The sequence below is a fragment of the Mus caroli genome, chromosome 5, assembly GCF_900094665.2.
Source record: "Mus caroli chromosome 5, CAROLI_EIJ_v1.1, whole genome shotgun sequence".
Taxonomy (NCBI): domain Eukaryota; kingdom Metazoa; phylum Chordata; class Mammalia; order Rodentia; family Muridae; genus Mus; species Mus caroli.
In genome coordinates this window covers 69,959,062-69,978,599 of record NC_034574.1, presented here as the reverse complement: position 1 = coordinate 69,978,599, position 19,538 = coordinate 69,959,062, and the positions used below count along the sequence as shown (strand labels likewise).

The 19,538-nt window shown below is 45.2% G+C and overlaps 1 protein-coding gene across 2 annotated transcripts in view; it reads left to right on the top strand.

Annotated features, from left to right (window-relative positions):
* Hopx (HOP homeobox) overlaps positions 1 to 4,271 on the top strand; it is a 28,286-nt gene extending 24,015 nt beyond the window's left edge. For both annotated transcript variants that reach the window (XM_021163081.2, XM_021163080.2), the window contains exon 3: positions 3,461 to 4,271. In XM_021163081.2, the coding sequence (XP_021018740.1) occupies positions 3,461 to 3,538 (78 nt within the window). In that variant the 3' untranslated portion in view covers positions 3,539 to 4,271. The remainder of the gene's footprint in view (positions 1 to 3,460) is intronic.
* The last annotated feature ends 15,267 nt before the right edge of the window (positions 4,272 to 19,538 follow it).

The following is a 19,538-nucleotide window of genomic DNA, read 5'->3' as shown; positions in this document are numbered from 1 at the left end:
CTCCTCCTCCTCCTCCTCCTTCTCCTCCTCCTCCTTCTTCATTTTATGTATATGAGTATACCACTGCTCTCTTCAGACACACCAGAAAAGGACATCAGACCCCATTGCAGATGGTTGTGAGCCACCATGTGGTTGCTGGGAATTGAACTCAGGATGTCTGGAAGAGCAGTCAGTGCTCTTAATCACTGAGCCATCTCTCCAGCTCTACAGTTTTCTTCATATACACAAGTTTTCTTCATATACACAACAAGTTTTCTTCACGTACACAACTTGAGCACACACACATACACACACACGCACATGCGCACACACACATACACACACACTTAAGTACAGTGTAGCTGGCATTGGTTCTTGAAGAGGTTCCCAGTATTTTTATCTCTTTCTGGTGTTCTGGACTTGTTCCCAGAATCCAGTGTTTTCAGTTGTTGGATGTTTTATCAGTGGGATAAGATCCTCTAAAGGTCTCCTTCTGAAAAGAATGAAATGCTAGTTGTTAAGAGAAAAGGGCAAGAACAATGTTGTTTTGCCCCGACCCCTCCCTACCCCAGTGCCCAATTATCGTGTGTTCACTCAAAGTAAATACGTCTCCATCAATGAGCAGGAGTAATGAGAGCTCCCATTCATGAGCAAGCCAGGATGAATGTCTTTCCCAGGGGGTGGCTGCAACAAAGCGGGGAGAGAGACAAACAAAGCCAGGTGGAAAATTAGTATTTATGTGAGTCAGAAGCTACAAGATCCAGGGCTAGACAGGAAAGAAGCTAGCAAGAGTGCATTTTGTGACTAGCGGCTGGTCTGTTTAATTATGGTATATAATCATTGAATATTATATACATTATGTATACATGTTATATGTTGTATATTATATATTTTTGCCAGACAACAGCTGAGCTCTTCTCACACCTCTTCCCAACCCTCAGTGGCAGGACTCAATTTATTAAGCATTATTTAAATTATACCTAGCAAATTCACAAATGTGGTCCAGGTCGAAGCTATTTTGGGTAATCACTCATCGATATTCTGCATGTGAAGATGCGGGTGGCTCTTTTGAATGAGGCCAGCTGAACCACTTTGTCTTAAATGAGTCCTGATAGAAAGCGAGGGTTTTTTTTTCCCCTCCCTTCTAGGTTTTAATTAGTCTTTAAAGGTGGCCATTTATTCTGCTATAGTCCCTGGAAACCCTATTTAATCAGCATTCACCAGCTTCGGAACCCCCACAGTTACCTCATTAATGAAGCTGGTGCCCTGCTGCTCTGAAGCCAGACCCACACATACTGATTAATGTGCCCACTCTTCACAGAGTCCAGGGTTGAAGTCACTCTCAAACGAGCCTTCTCTTCTCCTTAAGATTAGTGATGCCCATGCAGGTGGGATTCATTTGGTAGGGTGCTTGCCTCTCGTGCATAAGCCATTGGTTCCATCTTCAGCACTGCGTAACCCAGACACCGTGAACAGCTGTAACAGCTCCCCAGTGTCTGAGAGGTAGAAACAGGAGGATCAGAGGTTCAAGCTCCTCCAGATGCGTAAGGAAGTCAAGGCTAGCCTATGCTACTTGGGCCTGTTTCAAAAGCAATAACAGGAAAAGATAGAAGAAATAAAAAATAAGACAAACCAATGTAATAATAATAATAATAATAATAATAATAATAATAATAATAATAATAATAATTCCAAGAGTGAATTGAGACATCCAGGGAGCAGGTCCCTTAGAGGTGGTTTTCTCTGGTGGTCGGACCCCTTGGTTTTCTGTTGCTTTGCTGGGCTTGCTTTGCTGCCACCCTCAGGATAAGGGTGGAAACACACCTGCTCCTGGCCAGGGTGAGACTCTTGCAAGTAGCTCTGCAGGTAGGTAGAGTGTCCTTACACAGCCCATGTTCAGCCCACTAAGCATCGATGGGAGAGTTTCTCAATTCTGGGGCCTTTCCTGAATGACAGCCTGTCCCCAGAGCTTGCTGTTCTGACGAGTCTCTTCTGTCCTGTGGTTCATTTTCTCTTGGGCTTATGCTCAAACTCTCCTCTAGCTCCCTAGATCTCAGGAGAGACAAGGCTCTTCTCCAACAGGGCCCAGCCTACTGTTGTGAGGCTGAAAGTGAGTGTCGAATAGGTGTTTCACACCGGACTGCCTCTGTCTGTAGTACACCTCTGTGTAATACAGCACACCCACAGAGTGGCCTGATCACAGCACTACTGTCTTTTTCCTCTCTGCCTGCCCTTTCATCCCCCTACCCCTAGACTAGGTAAAGCGTAGGAAACACACAAAGGACAATAGAGGCCACCAAAGCTTGCCTCTTTCTCTACAGATGAGCTGAGTGACTGATACTATTTTTAGGGGCTTCTCGTAGCTAGTCAGTGACACTAGAGGTGACTATTGCCTGTGCCTACACTGCTCATCTATCTTAGCCACCTGATCAATTAGACCATTGCTACAGCAATCTGACTGATCATTGCGGTTGTACTGCACGGCACGAGGCGCCAGGCTCAGGGGGAAATGGGTCATCCCATCTTCCCGGAGAATAGAAGCCTGCTGCTTCTGTTTCTGCAGCAGGGCCTCTTCCAAGCTGGTTTCTTCAAACCCCAGTTTCCTTCTGACCTGCTTCAGAGTTAGTCTAGTCCCAGGGCCCTCAATCCGAAGTAACATTGTAAAGGCAGCCTGGTTGTTTAGTGTGTGCCACAGCGCTTTAAAGCTTATTGAAATTTCTTGGACCTTCCCTTAGGGCCATTCTAGAAGCATCTCATTGAGGTGTCCCCAAAATCGGTGTACATTGGTAAGGGGGTAAATATTTGAGTGACACTGAGCCAGACAATTCCAGCTCATGGGTAAACCCACTGCACACCTCCTGCTTCTGTCCAACAGTCCACTCCATGGATTCCTAAGGAGTCGTGATCCAAAGTCACTTAGTGCTTAGTTGCGGTTTATTGAACCAATGGTTACCTGGATACTGCTGATGAGCAAAGGCCGTGCGGACACCAGCACCAGTCAGACATCATCTGGGGCATCGAGGCATTGTTTCAGTTCCTTTTACTCAGTCAACCAACATTGATTAGTCATGAGATTCTGTGTTAAGGAGTAAGATGCAATGACGGTAAGATGAGGTCAGCTCAGGCATTCGTTGGACCTTCCATTCCAGAAGAGCATGCGTGCGTGCAATTAAAGCAGTGATAGAGAAAGTTGTGTGACGTTGGCAAAGTACTAAAGAGGAAAACAAGGAGAGCCTGCTTTTACCACAGTGGTCCTGTTTAAGCTGAGACCAAAAGGAGAGCGAGGGGATCAGATGAAGAATATACTGCATGCACAGAGTTCCTGCGGCAGGGAAGGTTGGCGTCAGGGTGTGAGAACCTTCCCAGCATCCTTTGCGCCTCTCCTTCCCAGTTGGACCACACGGACAACTCCTCAGGGATGAAATAGACATTTTGGCTTTTCGGCATGTGACAGATAATTGTTTGTATCTCTGTCTTTCAGAAATGGTTTAAGCAGCGCCTGGCAGAGTGGCGGCGGTCAGAAGGCTTGCCTTCGGAATGCAGATCTGTTACGGACTAGGGAGTCGGGCCCTTGAGCTTGCTCTCGGAACTCCATCTGTTCTTCCTTCCCTCGGCTTACCCAGGCTGTTTTGATGTTTCAGTGCAGTGTTGAATGTCTCATTGTTTTGCTGTCCTGCTATTTAACACAATGTGTGTGTGTTTTTTTAATGTATATAACTAAAAAAAAAAAAATCCAAAATAACAGGAAGCTAAATGCAGTTCTGTGTAAAGCGATGGCTTGGCTGGGGGCAGGGATGTGGCTTGCATTTCCCTTTGGATTTTAATGAAAGATGATGTGGGAACCGCCTTCGTTTGCCCTTGACCATCACCTTCCAGTAGTAATTCATATGGACCATCCCCTTCAGAGCTGCCTGGCTTCTATTGAAAAGATAACAGAACAGGCAGGGGAACACCTCCTGAGTTCACTTCCCTGTGCCCCTTCCTTCTGCTTCACTAAACACACTGGTGGTTGAATGAGAATGTGGGTGTATTTGAGTCATTCAAATATTCATATATATATGTATATATATATATGAATGAATGAACAGTTCCTTCCCTTACAGCTGTGTTACCTTGGAAAGCAACCTAGTATAGCAGCTATGGATTCCAAGGGGCAGAAAAGCAAGTAGCTAAGGAAAAAAAAAGTTACAGAGTCTAGAATTTACCTTATTTAAGTGAACTTGTTAAATTTATTTTGATGAATAAAATGAACTGCTTTTTGTGTTAAAAATCATATTCTAAATAAAAAAAAATCTTTAAATTGAAAAATTCACGGAGTCTTTTTTTATCTTTTTCTCATTCTTTCTGTAGCTGAATAGAATGTTTATGAAGAAAGGAGGGCTGAAAGGGCCCCCATTTTCCAAATCTCCCAAGTGTGGTCCAGGATCTACCCCATCAGCATTAGCTATAAGCTTGTGAGACATGCAGAATCTCAGGCCATAGGCCTGACCTGCAGACTCAAGGGTCTGCTTTTCTCACAAGCTCCTCCCTTCCCGCAAGAGCCACACTGTTTCCAGGCTCGCCCACCCCCTTATTGTCTCAGCATGTGAATGCCTTAAGAGTGGTTATGTGTTCTATCACAGAGAAGAGTAACTTGGTTGCGGTGGATAGGAGATGTTTATTTACTTGGCTTTTAAAGAGGCAGCGGCTGATCCCACTGTGGTAGCACACACTGCACCTTTAATCCCAGCATTCCGGGAGGCAGAAGCAGATGGAGCTCTGAGTTTGAGGTGAGTTTCATGACAGCCAGGGCTACACAGAGAAACCCTGTCTTCAAAACAAAACAAAACAAAACAAAGGCATCAGCTCACCATCCCGTTGGCAATTCTGGGCAGTTAGAGTAACTCCAGAAAGTCACTGGTCCGTCTGTCTGTACACTTTGCTACCATTGGTTGGTTGATTGGTTTTGAGACAGGCTCACTATGTGGCCCAGGGTGACCTTGAACTAATATCCTCCTGCCCTCCATGCCCCCAAGAGCTAGGCTTTCTGGCAACTTCCTCCTGTATCTCATTGGCTGAAGTGGGTCACATGACCAGCAGAATCCGGGTTGTGAAGGTAAGAAAACAGGAAAGGATGGAGATCTGAAAGACCCTTTGAAATTCACACTAGACCATCCAAGTGTGATGCTGCGCACACTTCTGAACTCTCACCTACCGTGCTGGCTCAGCCTTCCCAGGTCTTTAAAATAGAGCCCATGAGTAGAACACCAAGAATCACTGCTAATACAAATGTTTACAAGAGCCTATCAAACATCCTCAGCCAGCTTCCTCTTCCTCGACCTTAAAGCAGCCCCTCTGTAAACAAATACACTAGGAACCACAAATACACCACGAGCCTAAACAGAATGCCCTGGCGTCTGGCGCATTGCCCTGTAACCTAAGTTCTGAGCAGCCATCAGCACCCAGGCTAAATTCTGACATCTTTTTGGAAAACAAGAAGGGCAAAAGCAGGGACAAAGCAGGAGTGGAGACATGACAGAGAGTATATGGAGAACAAGTTTTCTTTTTCAACGCATTCTCCTAGATGCTGTCTGTTCATGGTGGGAGGAGGAGGAGGACTGCCAAGAGGACTGCAGGGCAGCAGACATTGCTCAGACCTGCCCAAGGGCAGTGAAAGGGATTTCAATAAGGTCTAAGATTGGGTCAGAAATCAGTTTGTGCTTATGTATTTTTGGGGGGGTCACTGTGCTCTTGTGAACCTCACTAGATAACTTTCAGGAGTTGGTTCTCTTCTTTCACCATTTAAGGAACTCAGGTCATTGGTTTGGATGCAATCGCCTTAACCTTTTAAGCCAGCACACTGGCCAAAGGTCAGAAATCTTTCAAGTACATCGGAGCCATGCTGCAAGCAAGAACAACTCAGGACCAGAAATACTCATCAAAGTATGACTTTCTAGTAGAAGGACCACCACCCAAGCACCCAGAGTCCTTGAATAGCACATGCCGGGAAGCAACAAGATCCTTTCAGAAGTAAATTTGTTGCAAGGTCCAATCACCTTGAGTTGGCCTTTTTTCCCCCTTAAAGTGTAAAAACAATATGCGTTTAAAAAAAAAAAAAAAGCTTTGTGAATAAGCAACTATTACCATCCCTACAAGTCCCAGAGAAGACCGGGATGGCTTGTTTTGCTACATGAGGTCTGATGAGAAGTCAGAGCGTGGAAGCCTGGGAGGAGTTGAAGAAACAATTTCACATTTCTTGATTAAAAAGAGTCACATGCAGCAGGCACTGTCCTTTGCCTTGAACGAGTAACACTGACTTCAGAAACAAAGATAGCAAAAAACAGCAATACAAGCCAGGATCCCACCACCCAGAGGGAACCTCTTATTAATCTTAATGTTTTAGTGCAATATATGGGGGGGGGGGGTTTAATGACATTCACGGAGCTGTCCTAGAAGCAATGCAGTTCAACCCTTCCTTTGTCCTGAGAGATTGAAGAGATTCTTTCTAAGGGGTGGGGGTTGGAGGGGGGGGAGGAGATTGGCTCTTGTGTAGAGAAAACATCTTGATGTAGTAGGGAATTGTCGGGAGGAAGGAGTGAGGAGAAGGAGGAAGAGAAGAGGAAGATGCTGAGTGGCTTTAGTCCTGGGAACTTGAGGCTGCTTGGACATTCTTAGGAAGACAAGAGTTGGAAAAGAGGGATTGCTGACTCAGCAACTTCTCCGCTGCACCCAATGGGAACCAGAGAGAATCCGGAGTGCTGGGTTCGGGGACTTCACACTGGTTCTCTCTGGCTCTCCTTGGCTTTAGCATCCACTAGACTTTGGGAACTCCTGTACCTCAAGAGTTCCTGGTTAGAGCACCTACTGATCCATCGAAACACAACTCTGGCCCCCAAGGCTCAGGGAAGACATGAAGTCAAGGAAGTGGGTGCAGAAAGATTGTAAGAGTCAGAGGAATAGGACATCTGCTGTGAGATTTTGTCTCTGAGAAATAGCTAGGAAGCTAAGACCCAAGAAGTCTCAACGACATGGTTGTCTAAAGAGACCTGAGCAAGGAACACGGGGAAAAACTCACAAGGTCTCAACCCTTGACAAGGAACTACAGGCAATAAGGATACTAAGAGCTGGAGACGTGGTCCTCCCCAAGGAAGAGCCCCTCCCACAATCGATTATTCAATGTTAAGTGGTCATACATACACATCATACACATACAAAATACACATGCAAGTAACATTACATGGACTGAGCAGGTTGTATTTATGTATTTGGGAATGTGTGTGTGTGTGCATACAGAGGACCAGGGTTCAATTCCCTCCAGTTTCAGGAGATCCAATGCCCTCCAAGGGCACCTGAATGCATGTGGCCTACACAAATTTATGCAGGCACACACAAGCACATAAATGCAAGTGAATTAAAAAATGTTTCAGTAAATATTTATGCACATATACACACACACATACATACGCTTGCGTACAACCTTTACATTTTGATATGCCTGAGTAGCTCAATGGCTGGATACTTCCAAACCTCCCTGTGGCTAGCACACACTCCCCTCCAGTATTCTTGAATAAATACTTGCTAAATCTATATTTTATCTCTGCTACCCCAGATCTAATTGGGGGGGGGGCACTTTTCCGGATTTTTACGTGTCAGCCGGCCTTTAAATCTGATCTTTTTCCTTCCCTATCATGTTGATTCTGCTCCTCCTTCCTCCTCTGTGTTTCTTGCCCAGGAATCCTACAAGTTCTGCCTTTCACCCCCTGACCAGCCATTGGCTGTTAGTAACTTTATTGATCAATCAAAAACTAATTGGAGGCAGGAACTCTCCACATCTAGACATGTAGATTCCCATGTATTTAAAAAAAAAGTTTTAGAACCAATTCCCAACAACAAAACCCCCTCATACCAACTGTTTCACAGGTACCCCTGCCCAAACTCAGTGCCAAAATGATGTGCAACCATGAGAATAATAATAAAAAAAAAGTATGGGGAAACATTACATTTTCTTCCTGTGACAGGAGTGCTGGAAGGGATTGGCCCGGGGAACATGTCAGACCAGGATTTTAGGAGAGCAGACAGGTGTTATGATGCCTGGTAATGAGATGTGTTGCCTTCTATGAACAAGCATGCGAACAAAGAAACCGGTTCCCAAGACCCGCTTCCTTCCTCTCATCATCTGGGTTGCACCAAAGGCAGAGGTCCTGCCTGAAGAGTCTGCTCCTCTAGACGCAGGCCACCTGTGCTTCTGCTAGAGTCTGCTGCCTACGCTCGGAAAAACAAAAGAGCATAGGTTTGAATCTCAACTCAGCTAATACATCTAGGGAAAACATCAAACAGCCATGCGCTGACTCATAGCTTGTATGAATCATCCATAGAGCTCAGAGCAGCAATGCACAAGATTCTCTTTCTTCTTCCAGATGGACGCTCCCTTTTCACTCCTGTCTTTCTTTCTCTTCCTTCCTTCCTTCCTTCCTTTCTTTCTCTTTTTTTCCTTTCTCTTTCTTTCTTTCTTTCTTTCTTTCTTTCTTTCTTTCTTTCTTTCTTTCTTTCTTTCCTTCCTTCTCTTTCTTTTTCTTCCTTCCTTCTTTCCCTCCTTTCTTTCTTCCTTTCTTTCTTTTTCATTTCTTTAATCTTTCTGTATGGGAATTTAACATTTCCCCTAAAAGGAAGAATCCTTGGGGTACTATAATGTAGAATCCTTGAGGGGTATAGGTACTGTGATCTCAAATCCTTGGGGCAACTATAGGTACTCCTTGGGGCAACTATAGGTACTATGATCCAAAAATCAGAATACACACTGTATAAGAAGAATACACACTGTATAAGAAGTATTGAGAGAGTATTAGTATGGGCAGATAGAGTTGAGGCAGGTGGCTCAGATTTAGTTAGGCAACTAAACCAGGCCTCTCAACTCACATTCCTAAGACTCTTCTTTTCTCCTCATGGTCACAAAATAGCAGCTTTAAGCCAAGCATTGTTTTCCACCCACATCCCGTAGTCAGTGTCCAAACACTGAAGGAAAAAAACCCCAGCTTCTCTTTTAGATGTCTCTCCATTTATTTTATCAGAGAAGGAAAGTCTTTCCTAACATTTCTCTATGAGTCATGTCCTTCCTTCTCATTGTTAGGCCCCGGGCTACATGCCCCTCTCCATACCTATAGCTGGCAAATCAGAAACTTGGTGTTAATAACAGGAACTTACTAAATATTTGATAAATGGGCAAAAAGCAGGTAGGACCACCATGGTTGGCTTAGACAGCATGTTCCTGGGGCCCATCTTCCTAGGACATGCATTTGCTTGATAACTGGGGAAAACTGGCTTTTTCTTCCTAAGGAGGAATAAAAGAATTTGCAACATCGTTGCTTCTTAAAGCAGGGAATGGCTCAGGGGAAAAGGCTACTGTTTCCTACGGGTTAATGAAATAAGATCATAAGGAGGGCATGCAGAAATGGCTCAGTGGTAAGATCAAACACATGGCTGCTCTCCAGAGGCACAGGTTCAACTCCTATCCCATAGGATGGGATACAGTTCTAAAACGCCAACACATAAAATAATAAAATAATGGAAGGTTGGAGAAACTGTCCAGGCAAGAGTATCCCATGAGCAAAGAAAAAAAAAAAAACGATAAAAAGATTCTTTGGCACCCCAACTTAGACATGTCTCTTCCTCTACAAAGGGTAGCCATCATTCCTGTGTATTAATCAGGTGAGCCCTTTCTCTGAGCACTACAATATTTACCATGCTGGCTTACAAACTCTTGTTTATTCACCCCAGTGACAGAAGGCTTAGCAAACCCTACTTCCAACTCCTGCATACCAAGATCAGTCTCTTGGCTGTCTTTAGTTTGCTGGCAGAATGGAGAATGTTGTGGATCTAGAAGACTGCCAAAGGAGCCCGGCTCCCAGGATGGTCACATGAACAGAGCATCTGTCCTCCCACCAGTCCAATCCCAACTGAGATGAAATGCAAGAAGAAAAGTTTTTCTTTGTCTAAGCCGCCAAGAATCAGGTGTTTTGTTATGTGGTCCTCCAACATCAGCAAGCACAGCTCCTGACTAGCGTAAACCTCCTCAAAGTGGAAACCACTCCTGTTCTGTCTCCATGTTGTTCCTTGCCATCCCAATTTCTTGTTTTTCATTCCGTCAAATCTTTTCTACCAAATCGGCTCTGGCTTCTGGAGAAGAATGAATAAGAAAAGTGCCTTCTTTCATGGGTGGATTTGATTAGGGCCTTGTGGTTTGGACCATCAATCCACCCACATTTGCCAAACTATAGACATGGTGGCCAACAGCCTTGGTGAGAAGCTAGCAAGGGAGGACGTAGCACACCGGAGGCCAAGGTTAGGTCTTGTTAAACAAACCAGGGTGTCTGAGTCAGATCATTAAAAAGCACAGGCATGTGTTAGCACTAGCGTGTTCCTGGCTCTTTTAGATCTTGAGTTTCTGCCTAGAATTCCACAAACTATAAAATCCAGGGTGTGCGGAGCAGAGGGTTCCAGGCCACTTGGATGGACTCCAACTTTTGCTCTAACTCGGAACAAATGAATGTTGGCCCACAGTTGAATCACAGTGATTGAATCCAAAGAGGAAAGGGAAAGCCTAAAATTCAGCTCCTCCAAAATATTAAACATCTCAAGTCCTCACGAAAGTTAGAACATGAATGAGCAGAATTGAAGGGACCCGCTCTTACTTTGAGCTGTGAATGTTGCACTGCTGGGAGAGGACAGGAAGTAGCAGACAGGAAGCAAGAGTGGTCACTTCATCAGATGCAGTAGCACAGGTCTGTAATGGCAGCACTCAGCGAGTGTGGTCAGAGGGCTCACTCATTCCAGGCCAGCCTGGGCCTTTTAGAGGGTTCAGACCAGCTTGGGCTACATAATGAGACCCTGTCTAAAGTAACAACAGCAATGAAACAAACCAAACCGAGAAGTCACTTCCAAAATAGGTACCACCTGCAGGCTGTGATGCTCCAGGTCTGTGACGCTCAACTTTGCTGCAGAACGGAATCGCAAGGATGCTTTCAAAGCTACTTTTGGTCTGGACCCTACGGTAGAGATTTGGGCTCCACCGGGGTCAGCATCAGGAATTCTTTTGCTTTCTTTTAAAGCTCACTTGTGATTTTTAATGCATAAAGGAAGTTAAGAACTATGGCTCTCAATTCTAGAAGCTAGATCCAGAAGTGTATTTAGCAAGCTAATAAGCATACAACAAATTATCTGTTGCACATATAATGGTAATTTAACATCCTAGCTGAGATGCAACTCACATAAAATTCACCACTCAAAAGCTTGAGTTAGTGGCTTTTCCTCTATTATTCGTGAATGTCAATCACTGTTATCTACTTCCATGGCACACCTGTGATTGACTGAATATTTGTGTCCTCCTATAGGCTTAGATTTTTCAAAACCTACTTTAATAAGGGTTTTCAAATACTTTAAAACCGCTTCTAGCCCACAGTCCAAAGGCAGGGGAGAAAAGATGGTAAATAGGACAAGGGAATGTGGACCTGGTTAGAAGTAGTTCTTTGGGCTGATTCCAGTCTCCATTGTCAGGGTACCAGCAGTCCAGTTCAGTAGTGTCAGGATACCAAACACAAATCAACAGTGGTGGGACAATCCAGCAGAAACATCCAAGCCTCCGCTGCTGAATGGGCATGGGTCAGTGGGACAACCCGAACCAGCCAGGACTCCAGGAGTTCTCTGCTGTGCCTCTCTCAACAAAGTGAAGATCAGTGAAGACACAAGACCAATGAAGGATTGCAAGGCTAGCTGTGCAAGTGCCCAGTCACTGTCCATTGAGTCCTATTTATATTCTCTCCAAACATCACATGTCCTCTCACGAGTCTTGCCTCAACAAAACACCACCTGAGTCTGCATCACATGACACAACTAGAAACTCCCACTTCATCCTCCTGATCCTTATGTGTTGAAACCCTAACACTCACTGTGGTGTCTTCAAGATGATATAGGTCATGAGAGTAGATAGAGCCTTTGTGACTAGAACAGAACAGAGTTAGTGCCACAAAAGCTCCCTGCTCTGCAACATGTTAAAACGAAGACAGCTACCTGGAAACCAAGGAGAGTGATCTCTGCACACACAGGACCTGTTAGCACCTTGACTATGGACTTCCTCACCTCCAGAGCTGAGAAACAATCACATACATAAGCCGTCTTGTTTGTGATAACTCACCACACACCCCAGCTAACAGATCCTCCCAGAGATATCAAGGATGGTGGCAGTCAGTAGGTCTCCATCCTTGATGTCCTTCAGCTCCTGGAAACTGCCAACGTCATCTCTACCTCTGTTAAACTGTCCATCAAGAGCATTTCATCCACATTGCATTCCTCCTCCTCCATCTTCTCTTCTGCTTCTTTTTTAATTATGCCAGGATCTTAATCAGCAGCCCAGTTGTCCTCATGAGGCCAGGGGATTTCATGCTTCAATTTCTTGAGTTCTAGGCGGATGTGTGAGCCACTGTGCCCAGCCTATTCTGTACATCTTAGAGACGTGGAACATGGTGGTATAAGGTCTTTTTTCCTTCCTGGTATATGTTTTCAAGATTCCTTTATGTTGTAGGTAGATCAGTGTTTTATCCAGGGATGGGCAGGACGGTAGACACTTGTAATCCCAGCACTTGAGAGGCTGAGACAGAAGGAGCGTGAGTTTGAGGCCAGCTGGTTTTGCATAGTAAAACCTTGTGTCAAAAACAGAAACCCAAGAACAAAATCCAAATGACTTGATAAAATAACAAAGCAACAAAAATTTAAAACGGGTTCTTTGTACGCTTAAACAATACTCCATCTCGTGGCTCTGTTGTGTTCTGCCTGCTCATCATCTGAAAGCCGTCTGTGTCGATTCCACTCTTCCATGGCTGCGACTCGCACCCTGGTGAACTTCTGCATCCAGGTGTTCTATTTTCTGAACCTACATTCCTCACTCTTTGATACATAAGAACAAGTTGCCTAGTTGGAGCCCCTGGTAATTTCACATAACTTTCTGAGGAGCTGGCCAGCTGTGTTCAGCTGCTTCCTTCTGTACCTGGAGAGGGTTAACGTTCTCTGTTTAAAAAAATACATCAAAGTTGGGCAGTGGTGGCGCACACCTTTAGTCCCAGCACTTGGGAGGCAGAGGCAAGCGGATTTCTGAGTTCGAGGTTCTGAGTTCTGCAGTGTGGTACTCACCGACTGGTATTTCCCTAATGACTAATGCTGTTGAGCATTGCTTCATGTGCTGGTTGGCCATTTACCTACTTTCCTTGGAGGAAAAACCAACTTAAATTCTTTGTCTTGTTTTTTCCCCTTCCAGTTTTGAGACAGGGTTTCATTAGGGGAGCCCAGGTTGGCCATGAACTCACTCCTCTCCTCCTCTCCTACACCAAGTTCTGGAATCCAAAATGAGCTTTGCCAAGCCACGAGTTTTCTTTGCTCATTTTAAAGTTGGGTTATTTATCTGCTTGCTGAGTTGTAAGAGTTCTTTATAAATTTTGGCTAGTCGATCCTCATCCCATGTAATGTTTGTAAAGTATGTTTCCCCAATCTGGGCCGAACCATCATTTTTAAAATTGTTAATATTTTGTATATGAGTTTTTACCTACATGCATATCTGTGCATCATGTGCATGCCTGGTGCTTGTGGAGGCCGGAAGAGGGCATTGGATTCTCTGGAACTATGGGTTGTGGGTGGTTGTGAGCCACCAAGTGGGTGCTAGGAATCAAACCCAGGTCCTCTGGAAGATCAGCAAGTAGTCTTAACTGCTGAGCCATCGCTCCAACCCAGAACCACTTTTTTGATACTGCCCTTAGAAGCACAAAGTCTTTAAACCCAATTTATGTTTTTCTTTCTTTGGTTGCTTGTACATTTGCTTGTACATTTGACAACAAATATAATGGTCTGTTGTCCCTGTCCTTCTGCTTCTCTGAGCCTCAGCTCCCCTCTCCCATCCCCCACAGCCCCACAGCCCTGGCTTCTCTTGCAAAGCTGAAAGAAGAGGGGATGTCCCGACTGTGCTGAGGAAGGTCGATGCTTGATGGATGTAGGATGTGTGCTTCCGTTTGCAGATTGATGCAATCCACAGCAACGACCACCAAAATAAATCTTTAAATTAAACTTGCTGTCAACCTGACCTCTATCATACATCAACAACTGGGAGCACCGGCGTTAATGCATGGAAACTCTGTCTATAATCTGAGACTCTGCCATTGGTTAAAGAAGTCATAGGTCGTGTCCGAAGAGAGTTCAAAAACACTGGCAGCAACCTGCGAGCTCCTGCAGCTGGGTTTGGTGAGCTTTAATCAGGAAGCTGACTCAGAGCCCTGCTAGAGGAAAAGGCCCAGCAGGGGTGGCTCTAACACAGCCCCAGATGGAGCGGACTCTGCCAGGACCGGAGCAGCTGGCTGAGGGAAGCAAACCATCCATCCCTGTGCATCCCTGTGCATCCCTGTGCATCCCTGTGCATCCTCTCTCACAAGCAGTCCATTGCGTTGTCTAGTCCTGGTGCATAATAGTTATCCCATAAAGGGCACGTGAGCATCTGGCATCAAGGACCTTCCCCTCAAGCTTATCTGCTTTCTGCGCTCTTATTGTGCCCTTGGAGAAGAAAGAACAGAAGAAACCCAACTGCAGAACACCCGGGACTTCTGTATCATTTAATAACACGAGTTTATCTCTTTGGAGCCTGAGACTTATTTGGGGTTATTGTAAGTGATACCCAAAGGCCACGAATAGATTGAATGTAGTTTCTTTTCATTTCGGTAAACATTGATGGAGTGGCTTCAATGTGGCGGACACAGAGCTGGGCACTGAGATGTAGGGCTGAGGGAGACTTTCACTGCACAAACTCACCCAGCATCTGGCCTTTGTATTGAAGCTGAACACACAAGGCCCATATTCTGTGCCTTGAGTGGTGCAGTTGCCCCTCTGGTTTTCACACAGCATCAGGATGGAACAAAGTGTAAAGACCATGCAGAAGTGTAGAACGCTTGAGTTAGGGCCTCCGCCTCTTTTACAGAGAGGTATGAGGACAGGAAGAGCATCAGCTCACGTATGCTGAGATGTCCCTGCAGAGTCTCCTAGGTTACACTGTACATCCCAGAGTCTCTAGACTAGATGGTGCAGGGGCCATGACTGTGACACAGCTGTTCTGTTTTCCATTTTCAGCAGGTGTCAGAAGTTTGTCTAGGTGATTACATATCAAGCTTCCCTTGGAAAGTGCTAGAAGCTTTAGAAGGAAAACATTAATGGCATTCAAAGGCTTCGTGTTGAAGGGCTGGAGAAAACTGGCAGCCCTGGGTGGGGAGTGGTGGAGAGACTGGGCAAAGAGCAGATGGTCTTTCCTCCCAGTCCCATAGGCCACAGCCTGGATCGTGAGATTCCGTCCCATGGAGTGAGCAAAACCCCCAGGGAACTGTGTGCCAGTATAAATATGCAGCCTTGGGCTCCATGCCCAGTTGAGTAGGGCATGAGTAATGCACTCATGGAACAACTCTTAAAAACAGATTGCAGTGCTTTCCAGAGCATTGCCTCTCTGCAGATGCAGGGCTGACCTGGGCAAAGTTGAGCTTCAGCATGAGCTCCGAAGAATCACTCTCCATCCCCACCCATTGGGGGTCTGTGGCCTTTTCTCCCCCCATTCCCACCTCCTCCCACCCACACTTACCTGCTCCACATCTCAACCTTTAAGGGGTTCTCACTGGCTTAGCAATCCCCCAAGATCAATCACATAAGGACACCAGCAAGCAGCACACTTAGACTTTAAGATGAGCACCTGGCGCCTGTGCTCAGCAGTACGTTTGTGCTATGTGAACTCTGGAATTCCCTCCTTGCAGTACTGTGATTTTTTAAAATATCTGCCACCCTTTTTAATGACTTGGACTAGAATCTTTCCGTTTCATGGAAAAAAAAAAAAAACAATTTTAAAATTCCATCCAGTCTGGTGAACTTTTTGTTCCGAGGTACCCAGTGTCTCCAGAGGTGACCAAGAAATCGATAGTTGGGGTTGGAAAGTCTTAGGACTTAGCAGCAGGTGTGTGGCTGTTGGGACCCATCGGATAATCCCAAACTTCCCTCAGAACTGACCAAGGCTTCGCGGAGGGGCACATGAAGTTTGACATACCTCAAACTCTACCTTGCTGAGGAAAACAACAACAGCAGCAGCAACACCACCACCCTACTATTAGACAGCTTAAAATGTAACAGGCGGCACCGGCACGCCTTTAATCCCAGCACTCGGGAGGCAGAGGCAGGCAGATTTCTGAGTTCGAAGCCAGCCTGGTCTACGGAGTGAGTTCCAGGACAGCCAGGGAAAAAAAAAAAAAAAAAAAAAAAAAAAAAAAAAGAAAAGAAAAAGTAACAGGCAAGGAAAAAAACCTACTGATGATACAATTGCCCCTCAGTGTCCATGGGGCTTGGTTTCAAAGACCCACGTGGATACCTGAGCCAATGGATGCTTGAGATATTTGCATATAACCCATGTGCATCCTCCCATACTCTTGAAATCTCCTCTAGATTACTTACAACACTTACTACAACGTGAGTGCTATAAATAGTCGTCTAGAGAATAATCCGAAAGGGGTCTGTGCGTGTCTTGCACAGATGCAGATATCGGCTGTGCATGCAGACCCCGGACTTTCCCACATGGTTTCATCTGTTTTGGTTTCATTTCTAGTTACAGAACCTATAGATACAGAGGGTCCAATTGTAAAATATGTGGCCAAGTGATCCTTTGAAATACAAGTTTCTTCCTCTTTCTCCCTTTTCCATTCCTTCTATTCCCATCAAGCTATGCCCCAACTCTCAGGGAAAGAACTCGTCAGGAGAAAATGGGTACAGCTTGGAGGTGGTTTTGCTCCTAGATTCCAAAAGTTGAAGTATTCAGCGTATTCTAGGGTTGAGGTGTTGTGAAGGAGACCAAAAGAAGCGACTCCGTGAAATCTCTAGACTGGGAAGAGACATCCATAGCGGGGAGTGGAAAGCGGGGAGCTGAGAGGCTGTGAGTTCTAAGAACAGCAATGATGGAGTCTGGCTTGGCAACACAATCACCCAGAAGGGGTGAAAACCCCAGAGAGAAGCGGGTGCCTGTAGGCTAGTAGGATTGGCAGTAGCCTGGCACGCATCCCACGTTATCGTGCAGGGCAGAACACTCGAGAAAGCTAAACGTGGCAGGGAAACAGGAAGGGGACGACGCCGTCTCAGCAGTAACCAGTGTGGACCAGGACTAAAGGTCTTCCTAATTCCACAGGCCTGCCCCCGGTTCCCTTCACACATTATCTTGGCATTGAGGAGACTTCTGGGACTCCAGAAAAAAATATGAAGCTATTTTCCCACCAGCTGGATGGGAAAAGGCTCAAAGTCAGAAAGCAAGGAGAATTATAAAGTCTGTTTTTCATAGGTCTGACTTTGTGCCCAGGTCTCACCACCCGGAAGTTGTCTAGCGGCTTGAGGGAACAGGATACAGGGTGGCCCAGGGCTTCAGGAGGTTGCTATCTGACTGTGAAGGGCCAGTCTGAAGTCTCCTGGATTGACCAAGCGAGCGCCTCAGAGAAAGACCTGTAGACTCGTCCATTTCTCTGCCTAAGCAAAAGCATAGGTACGTCCGCAAAGCAACGTGTTGCTTCAGATCAGAAGGATGCCTGCTTCTCCCTGCTAATCTGGCCATTGCCTTCAAAAGCATGAATCACCTTACAGTTGCCATGACTTAGAACAGCTTTCTTCGGCAGCTTCACGTATGTTTGTTGGTAGGATGAATGAATCCTATGGTGAGAATTGCTAAGACACGGTGTTTACTTAACAAACAAGCTGAACTTTTGGAACTTTTCCTAAAAGGTAAGACTGATTCATCTGCCCATGTGGAGAGGATACTTATGGGAGTCACCTAAAAGAGCACGGGATTTTGGCAATGGATACAAAGTCTCCTTCTCGTCTGGTTCTTAATCTTCACGCCCTGCAAATAAGCATGTTTCAGCCTGATTGGATGATTCAGGATTTCCCCAAGAGTAGCCAGTGATCTCTGCCTCCCGTTTAAGTTTCAAGTTTACAGAGGGAGGGGGAAAAACTTAGCAAAACTTACAACATCTTACATTAGTGGGATACAGTTGATAAGTAATTGATGAGCCAAAATGGCTAAGTTATTCTTAATTAAAGTTCATGTTGGTGTGGTTTCCATTCTTGGTGTGGCATATTTTGTGTAGTGGCCAAGTGACCGTTGGAATCATGGCAAGCGGTTATTGTTCTAAAAGTCCTCTGTGCTCTCCCTACTCATCCCTCCTTCACTTGTCCCACTTCCACTCATCCCTCCAGCCCCAAAACCTCCGCTTTGGTTTTATTAATCACACCACTCCAGAGATCATAGAAATCCAATGGCTACAAGCATCATTTTTGGATTGCATCATTTAGTGGTACTGGGAAGGAAGCCAGGCTCCACCCCTGAACCACACCCCCAGCCTTTCATTGTATCTCTTTCAATCATGCTTGGGTTTTTTGTTTGTTTTTGTTTTTTAAGATTTATTTATTTTACATATATGAGTGCTCTATCTGCGTGTACACCTACATGCTAGAAGAGGGCATCGGATCATATTATAAATGGTTGTGATCCACCATGTGGTTGCTGGGAATTGAATTCAGGAACTCTTAACCTCTGAGCCATCTCTCCAGCTCTCATGGCCCAGTCTTTATCAGCAGCCAAGAAGATGCATTTCTGCAGCTGTGTGAGTTATTTTGCCATCCAGTGGCTTTAGATCAATGTTACATTGTAGCCCTAGTTCCAGGTTCGAGCAGAGTCCACACATGCACTCTCCCATAATGTGTAAGGATGCACTCTGACAGTATGAAATGACCTGGCTCTTCAACAGAAGCAACCAACACTAGAACACAACTTAATTTATTGTCCCTCTTGGGAACTACATGTGTTTAGTGTTGTTTTTGAGACAGTGTTTCTCTGTGTAGCTCTAACTACCTTGGAACGCCCTCTGTAGAGCAAGCTGTCCTCAAACTCAGAGATTTGCGTGTCTTTGCATCCTGAGTGCTGGGATTAAAGGCATGAGCAACCACCACCCAGCCAGGAACACAGTCTTAGTTCCCCTTGTGCAGAACTTTTGATTACATCAGACTTTTACTCTGGAATTTTTTTCCTTCACAATCCCATTTTTCATCAAAAGTTTTGACCACCTCCTCACTGGAATGTTATTGTTCTAGGATTTATATGATCTTTCCAATAGAGTAATAGTCAGCAACAGAACAACAAAGCAGTGAACACTAAGCTTAGAAAATTTCAGTCATGTTCTCTTTTTTAAACTTTTTTTAAAGACTTATTAATTTATTACATATAAATTTATTACATTCTGCCTGCATGTAAGCCTGCAGGCTAGAAGAGGGCACCAGATTTCATGGTTATCTCTCTAGATGGTTATGAGCCATCATGTGGTTGCTGGGAATTGAACTCAGGACCTCTGAAAGAGCAACGAGTGCTCTTAACCTCTGAGCCATCTCTCCAGCCCAATTTCAGCTGTTTTCAAATATCAGAGTCCTGCCCTGGAACATGAAGACTGTCACAGTTTACAAACTGGGGCGGGGGGGGGGGGGGCTCTTGG